Source organism: Moschus berezovskii, chromosome 5, assembly GCF_049115385.1.
Source record: "Moschus berezovskii isolate FMDL1 chromosome 5, NW_MosBer_1.0, whole genome shotgun sequence".
NCBI lineage: Eukaryota > Metazoa > Chordata > Mammalia > Artiodactyla > Moschidae > Moschus > Moschus berezovskii.
Genome location: NC_142464.1, coordinates 14,643,709 through 14,652,897, shown reverse-complemented (window position 1 = coordinate 14,652,897; position 9,189 = coordinate 14,643,709). Strand labels below are relative to the sequence as shown.

General features: G+C 36.2%; 1 protein-coding gene across 1 annotated transcript; it reads right to left on the bottom strand.

Moving 5' to 3' along the window:
• Positions 1–5,351: 5,351 nt before the first annotated feature.
• On the bottom strand, positions 5,352–7,474 carry TRAM1L1 (translocation associated membrane protein 1 like 1). The gene has a single exon (XM_055434694.2). It carries the CDS (start codon positions 7,472–7,474, stop codon positions 6,167–6,169), a length of 1,308 nt encoding a protein of 435 aa, XP_055290669.2. The 3' UTR covers positions 5,352–6,166.
• Between the last annotated feature and the right edge of the window lie 1,715 nt (positions 7,475–9,189).

The following is a 9,189-nucleotide window of genomic DNA, read 5'->3' as shown; positions in this document are numbered from 1 at the left end:
CTTTGGCCACCTGACTCAAAGAGCCAGCTCATTGGAAAAGACCCTGATGCTGGGAAAGACTGACGGTATGAGGACAAGTGGGTGACAGAGGATGAGGTGATTGGATGACATTACTGACTCAATGGACATGACTTTGAGCAAGCTCTGGGAGATGGTGAAGGACAGGGAAGCCTGCAGTTCATTGGGTTACAAAGAGTCAGAATTTAGCAACTGAACAAATAATTTCAAATGTTTCAAGTAAAGGACCTATATTCAGAATATATAACAAGAGATTTCATATAATACCATTTGTATTTTCTATCATTTATGTAAAAAAGCAGTCTATAGTTACTATGCATTTAGTTAACTCTTTAATATAATAAGTGTGTATTTACTCAGAAGATAATTTCTATACATTTTAGTGATATATATTTGCAATGTATGTTATTAGTCAAAAATAATTCATATGGGAAAAGAATTCCTTATTAAATATCATCTAGATATAGAGGTGGAACTATGACTATACTTAAATGTTTTATTTCTTCCTACCCAGACATGACGGAAAACTCAATGTTATACATCTGTATAGCACAGAACAATGCACAGAGGAGGGATGTATGACTGGTGGCACACAGAGGGTTATTAGAAAATGAAATTATTTTCTTTGATGAGGGTAGACGCATGTCATTATATGATTGTCAAAACTGATAAAATGTACAACACCAAGAGTGAGGTTGACTGTAAACTATGGACTTCCGGAGACTGTGATGTATCACTGTAGATTCACTGGTTGTTAACAAACATACCACAGTGACGTAGGATGCTGATAATAGGGACAGATACGTGTGTGTATATTAGGGTGGGGCTGTGGTGTAGATCTGGGGATATATGGGAACTTTGTGCTTTCTGCTTAGTTTTGCTTAAACCCCAAAACTGTTCTAAAAAATAGTTTATTGAAAACTATATATGCAAATGCATGGCAGCAATCAATGTGTATGCATATGTACACATATGTATCTGCATAAACACACATATGTATGTATTAAATGAGATTGTGGGTCTTGCCTAGTGTCTCAGATGGTAAAGAATCTGCCTGCAATGCAGGAGACCCAGGTTTGATCCCTGGGGCGGGAAGATCCGCTGGAAAAGGGAATGGGACAGAGGAGCCCGGTGGGCTAAGTCCATAGGGTTGCAAAGAGTCGGACACAACTGAGCAACTTTCACTTTCAAATGAGACTGCATACATTCATAGAATATGAAAGTATATAGAGGCAACACACAAATATTATCTTGTTAAGCTACATCTCTTAACAATAGCCCTATACATACACATGTTGTTGTTTAGTCACTAAGTCATTTCCGACTCTCTTTGTGACCCCATGGACTGTAGCTCACCAGGCTCCTCTATCCATAGGATTTCCTGGGCAAGAATACTAAAGTGGGTTGCCATTTCCTTCTCCAGGGGATCTTTCCCACCCAGAGATTGAAAGCTGTGTCTCTTGCATTGGAAAGCGGGTTCTTTAATACTGAGCCATCAAGTACTGAGCCACCAATACACATACACACATACAAACTATGTATAACTTTGTATATGAATGCATTTTTAACCTTTATAGTAGCTTTTCAAAATATATAAATATCTTTGCCATTTCGGTGACATGCAATCCAAGACTTAGAATGTTTAAGGGTCTTACAAAGTTCACACAGATCTAAGGGCCAGAGTAAAAGCTTAACACTGACTTTTGTTAAACATCATTTATAATCTTATTATTACCTTTCATTGCTGAATTTATAACAACTGGAAACATATTTTTTTAAAATGTATTAAAATTTAAAAATACATATTTTGGTAATTCTGTATTTGAGGGCCAGCTTTCCAAAATTAATTAAGCAGCAAGAAGAAATATTACATCTATATTGGGATATATATAATTTATAGTGCGTGATGGCTTAGGTAAAACTCCCACACCTTAGGGCATGAGGAAATGTTCTCTTTTCTCAAATTTTCATCTGGTCATGAGATTCTATGCACTGACATTACTTGATTTGAAGAATAGTGCTATTGATATTGAAACTGAGTATTTTTTCACTTTTAATTTAGGGGAATTCACTTTCCCTTTATTTAGAATAGGCATTTTACCTGAATTATCAAAGAGCCATATTCCTTAACAGCAACTCTAATAACTTTTATGACAAATAGAAGATGTCCATATTATTACTGTTAAGTTCTATTCATGTCAAAATTAAACAAACCACATATCACATCTCACTGTCATTTTTTAAGTTTTGTAAGTATCCTCTGAAATAGTTTACATATCAATGTATTTTTGAAGTTGTAAAATGAAAAAAGATCAGTTGACACAATGTAGTAGCCCCAAACACAAAGGGACAAAGAATGTGAATTGTCTCAGAGACAGTTTTCTTAATGTTTGACTTATTCCATATTTATTGAAATTATTAGAAGTGCCAGAGGTGGTGCAGGACCTACAAAGGATTTGCTTATAAGGGTCTAGAGGCCAATATTTAGATAGTCACATGACTGTATAATCATGAGAACAATTCTAATATTTAGAAATATAGGGGGTTTTGTATGATGGATTTATGATAATTTCCTACATAACTGAGGGGACTTGGCAGATACTACTGTCTTATTTAGTATGTATTATTAATCACTGTCTTATTTTGTACAAAAGTATCTCACAGGATATAGATTTGATTCAAACACAGCAGTTAAAAAAATCCTCTATTTCCAGAGAAATTCAAGAAGTATTTGTGAATTCTCTGGTAATCTGATCTGTTAGTAAGCCTCAATCACTTCCTTTTGCTCACCCACACTATATACCTCCTTCAGCCAGGCAAGTGAATTGTCTATGACTTGCAACTGGAATGTATTCTCTGCTATAATTCAAATACCCAAGTTCTAGCCCACTCCACATGCCACATTCTCAGGGATACTTCCCCCGCAAGAGCTTCATCTCAGGAACTGTTCCAGTACATCATTTCCTATGTAAATCATCAGTAATGTCTTTTATTATACTATATAACATTATTCCATTTAGTTAAGTGAGAACTTAAAACTTTACCCAGGTTTTTCTGGATTAAAAGATATCATAATATTTATGTCTTCAAAAAGCTTTAAAATATTAATGTTGCAATTAATATTCTTGAGAATCTATTCCAAGTTAACACACTATTGGCAGTACATATTTCCTCTACTAATAATTAAATACTGACTATAAATGAAGAAATATCTACAGGTTGTTGCTTTCTTACATAAATGAAATGTAGAATTATACTGGTCACTAGGAATATAACATGCTTATTTCTTTGAGACAGGTAGGTTGAGTAACATACTTCTACTATTTATTTTTAAAATGAGATACACTTATAAATAAATGCTGGCAGAATAATTTTTTAAGGAAAATTCACTCTAAATCCATCCTAGAAAATCAATACCTATAGATATACCTAAAGAATAAAGCTTGGCAAGCACTAAAACTGACTTATTAAGCAAAGTGATATCTTCAAAGTCAATGATCAGACATCTTTATAACTTTCTCAACACTTGGTGATTAAATATTAATTATGTAAATTTTCATAGGGGTAACTAATGCTTGATTTAATAACACCTTGAATAATGAAAATGGAAATTTTTGCTTCCATGTGATCCATTTTGGTAGAAATCAAATTGTCACACTGAGATTTATTATGACATGTTTTTTAAGAATGGCATGTTTCTAAGAATTTTTAAAAGGAACTTAGCAATTTGTATTGTGCTGAATTTCATTTATAGGGTGACTTTCATAATTTACTTCACATACATTTCTTTTCTGTATTGAATTCTTATGAAAAGTTGAGATGTACCCATCATCCTTCCCCTTTTTTCCCTCAACCTTGCTACTTCTTGTGGATCCACATTTTACAAGAAAGCTGTGCCTTTTTTCACAGGTAAAGCATATAACCTGACTTCGCCAATTAGTCCAGCACAACACTATACCAAATAAGTTCAGTAAAGGTAACTCTCAGCAACACGTGAATTCCAGCAATCAGGTTACCTCTCTTCCTCTCTATCATGTATGCGGTATGCAGATATGAAGCCTAGAACATCTGTAGTCCTTTGCTGCCAAATGGATAATCTGTGGAGGAGAGAGCCCCAGAAAATCCTGGGCAAATTGTCCTGGGCCCTAATCATATTTAATATCAATCCCAGTTTAGCTCTTGGCATTGCCAATCACATAAGGAAACACATTTCTTGCTGTCATTTCCTAGACTGAGTCAGGCCTGCACTACTGGAAAATAAATTACGTATATAATGGATAAAAAATTTATTTCCAGGAATGAGGTTATAAGTAACAGGGGAGAATTCTTTAAAAATGAGGGAAGTGAGAAAGAACAGTCTTTCTTACAAGAAGTTGGAAATCTTTGTTTCACAACTGACTGCATGGTGGTTGGTTCGAGCGGAGTTTCTTGAACTAGAGCATGCGCTACCAAAACTACAGTATGAAGCAACTGAGAGAAACCAAGGAAAGCAGCAGGGTGGGGGATCCTACAGACAAAACAGCAACAATCTGGCTTTGTTATGGATCTCTCAAAGCAGAAGGAACATAAGAGAATATTTTGCTAAAAGCGGGCCCACCCTTTGGTCCACAATACTCAGGTACTAAGTTTAATTTGCAGGGACCCCCATGATTAGGAAGTTTGGATTACTTACAACAAGCCAAGGGAAAGTTATCAAAAGTAGAAAGATGGGAGATATAGAAGAGGAAAGCAGAGAGCAACAGGAAGTATATAACCTTATCCTAGCATACTTTTAAAGCACTGTCTACTGAAAAAAATATAAGCACTCACATTATAGAAATAAAATCAAACTAAAGGTTGAGAGAAAAAAATAAATATAGTAAATACCCACTGCAGTCCATTGTCTCTCTCTCTGTATATATGTGTGTGTGTGCATATATATAATACATATAAACATATATCTCTCCAAAATATGTCTCATACAGATAAATATTTCCCAATTAAAGATGGCAGCAAAGCTATATTTATATTATTTTGAAAAAACTTTCATAAGAATATGATATTCACATTTAAGGTTAGTATATTCAATGTTTTCAACATGTAATCAGATGACATTCTTTTTAGAGATAGAAATCAAATAAGCATTACTTTTCAAAATGATTTACAGGTTAAACAATATTCTTTTAAGATGCTGTAGATATCAAACTTATTACAAACGTCATTAAGAATAATTTTCAATACATGTATCAAAAAAAGCTATTTAAGGCTGATTTTCTTTAAACCATCTTTAATTTTCTGATTTCCAGTTTATAAGCGTTTAAAATGAACAAGCATGATTTTACTTCCTAGCGCTAATTTTATATTAATTCAAGATATTTTGATTCAATATATAGCAATAAATCTCCACATGTTAACCATTAGTATCTTGGGGTTTTTTTGTGGATTTAACAACCATTACCTATAAAACACATCATAATTTTGGTGATTTTACAAATCTTTTCTCCAGCTGTAAATTAAAAAAAAAAATTCTAAGACTTAGGGAATACAGAAAAATTAATGAAGTCGAATTCTAGATTTATAATATTTCTATTTTATCCTGGAAGAGAACATTAAAAATATGTCATTGCTATAAAAGACCATCTTGTTAACGTTACAAAAGATTGGCAGGAGTAAGAACTGTGTCACTGACACATGGAATTTTGGAGTTATTTCTACAAATCATTAGGAAAATGTTCAAAGGTAAAAAAATAATAATAATAAAATGAAACAGCGTAGAAATATTTAAACTATTTTGATGATGAATAGCTTAGTCTAAATTTTTTTTGCACACTCATAATACTCATTCTCCTCTCAAATACCTTCAAAAAATACCTTACAGAGTACAGTAGCAAAAATCAAAGACAATATATCTTCAAGAACAGAAAATTCTCTAGCAAAGCTAGGGTGTGTCTGTGTGTGTATGTGTATGTTTAAGAGCGAGCTCAGTTGCTCAGTGGTGTCCGATTCTTTTGTGACCCTATTGACTGCAGCCCACCAGGCCCCTCTGTCCATGGGACTATCCTGGCAAGAATACTGGTTGCCATTTCCTTCTCTTAGCAAAGAAATGTATGTTATAGTAAAGAGCAGACTTCTTTGGAGACATTAGTCAATTAACTGGCAATTCAATTCATTATGAAGAGTTTTCTTTCCTCATCTGGGGAGAATCTAGTAGTCTATTTGAAGTTGCCACACCGTTTTCCATTCCTTTTCTACAAAATCTGCCCTTAATCCGTTTCTTCTTCACACTTGGGGCCTGAAGAGGAGCATCTTCTTCCATCCACCTCTGAAGCTGGACATTAAATAAATTCCATGTTACGTATGCTTGGATAGAGCAACTGGATGACAGAACAGCAATTTTAGCTGCCAACACGTTCACATCTTCAGCAGAGTCATCCGAATTCCCATTCTGCCCTCCAGCCAGTTGAAAACCAGCAGTTATCAAAGAAACAATTAAAGTCACAAGTCGACCCAAAATAAACACAATGGCCCATAGAGAAAACTCCTTCTGGAACTTTTCGTCGCTAAAATAAAACAGGTCGCAAGAATGGGAAAGGAATTCCACAAAATAATGCATCATTAAAAGAAGAAGTCCCAGGTGATTCAAGTACAAGAGATAAGCTCCCGCAATGTGAAAGAGGTGAAGACCAACATATACAGCTTGCTGGGAGAGTTCTTGAGGTCTGCTTCTCTGGAATAATAGTTCGGGAAAGGCGTGAAACCAGTAAGCCAACTGGGAGATGTAGAAAAATTTCATCTGAAATGTCATCATGTTATGGGTATGAGCCTTCCATAAGACAGTCAGGTCTGACAGGCAGTTTTCAGAGACTAGAATGAATGTGCCCCAGATACAAGAGACAAGGAAGAATACGCTAAACTGACCAGATTCATAAAATTTGCCTTGCCTCTGTTTGGGGAACTGCATTCGCCTGTTAATTCTATCCAACACATACTCCTGAATGGTGGCGTGAATGATGATCGCCACCAGTGTGTAGAAGAACACGGTGGCCAAGTCTTTGGCACCATAATGATAAAGGAACTTGGGTGCTGTGGCTTGTTCTGCTTCTGCTTCTGCTGCAGGGAAGGTAACCCCGTGCTGGAGAGTAATAAAAACGATCGACACTTCTGCTGTCCCCTCGAACATGAGCCCCAGCACGAAGAACATCCCCACACAGGCGACAAAGTCCGCATGATTCTGCAGGATGAATTCCAGGCTCAGGAGTGGGGGGTTCTTGGAGCCCTTCTTACGAAACGTCATGGTGGCGGTTCGACTACTCACCGACGAGCGGCAGCTGCCTCCCCGTGGCTGCTCCTCACGGCGCCGCAGCAGCCGCTGCAGCGGCTCCGGGGGCTTCACTCCCCATCCCGGAGCCGGTCCCGGGTCGCCACGGCCGCCCAGAAAAAAATCAATCACAGCAGCGGGCCGAGCAGGACTGAGCATGCGCACTAGGGCCGGCGGAGGCAGGGAAGGAAATCGAGCACCGCGCCCCTACCCGGCGCCAGGCCGGGGGTTGCGAGCCTTGATCTTCTGCGTTAATCCGCGCCTCTTGAAACCCGCGGCCGCCGCGGACATGCTCAGAAATGATCTGTCCGTAGCATCTTCATTAGTGACCGTGACAAAGCAGGACAGAGTTCTGTTTGTTCTTCATCAGCTGTGATAATGATAAAAACCAGTATAATAGTTATGATAGAAGCCCTCTAATAGCCCTTAGTATTCACCAGGTGCTGTTTTAAGCTCTTTATAAATGAAACCTTTCTAGAAAACTCAGTGAGGTAAATATTGTTGTTTTTAATTATATATATATATATATATATATATACACATATATATTTATATATATATTTTTTCCAGTTGAGAAACTGAGGCACAGAGGTTAACTGCTGTGTCCAAGATCACACAGCTGGTAAATCAGTCACATCTGGAAATATTTCGCTAGGGCAATAGAGCACACTCAAAAATAGTTTCCTAATTAACAATAATAATATCTGTGGCAATGGGGAAAAGATAGGGAGTTGGAAAGCTATCAGTTCATGGAAGGATCTTTTGGCTGGAAAGCCCACAAATGAATTTCCTCTTTCTAGCAGACAAGAAATTCACTTTTCATTATTGGTTTTTGCATATAATTTTGCTGAAATTCACAGATCAGAAAAAGCTTCTTTTGTAAATGTTAATATTTCCATCAATTCAAAGTTCATGTCAGCTTTCAAATTTGTCTTTTCAGGCAGAGTAGTTTTCTAGTTCTGTGTTGCATGAGATCATAATCATTACTGATAGAGTTAAGATTTGAAGTCAAAATGAGGGCATCAAGAAGAGGAAAAAAAAAAAATCAAGCTTGAAGGCAATTGCCAGGGAGAAGATACTCAAAGAACAGAGCAGTGTTTAGTGTGAATTGTTGAGTTTACTCAAGAAAGTGCAAATTTACTTTACAAATTTTTTTTTTAATTTTTTGAAAATAATAATTTAAAATATAGAATTCATCAGTTTTCTCATAGGCATAGAGAATATGACTAATCATTTTGTGAAATAGTAAATACAAAAATAGTTATGCAATTCCTGAGCTAAGATTTCTGATGGTTTGTTTGATCTTTTTGACATGTCTTCCAACTCTTCCTGTGCAAATATGACAGATACTGCTTCAAAAAAAAAAAGAAACATATCAAAGTGAACAGAATAAATATTTATGCATAGTTTTGAATGGTATTTTATTGCCAAAAGAAAAAAGGCCATTTTCAGTTACCTTAAAATTGTCTCTTAAAGAAAAACCAACAACATTTTCACCATCTCCCACCTTATTTTTGAAGTAGAGAAACGTCTTCAGTCATCAACTTATATTCCGTAGTCTAAATGATTAATTTAAAATTTATATTTATAGTGTAAGAATTTGAATTTTAGTTTCATATTTCCTATTAATATTATCATAAAAATGTCAAATTTCTAAATTATTAGAATCTGTAAGAATTTAGTTCAGTTCAGTTCAGTCGCTCAGTCGTGTCCAACTCTTTGCGACCCCATGAATCACAGCACGCCAGGCCTCCCTGTCCATCACCAACTCCCGGAGTTCACTCAAACTCATGTCCATCAAGTCGGTGATGCCATCCAGCCATCTCATTCTCTGTCATCCCAGTCTCCTCCCACCCCCAATCCCTCCTAGCATC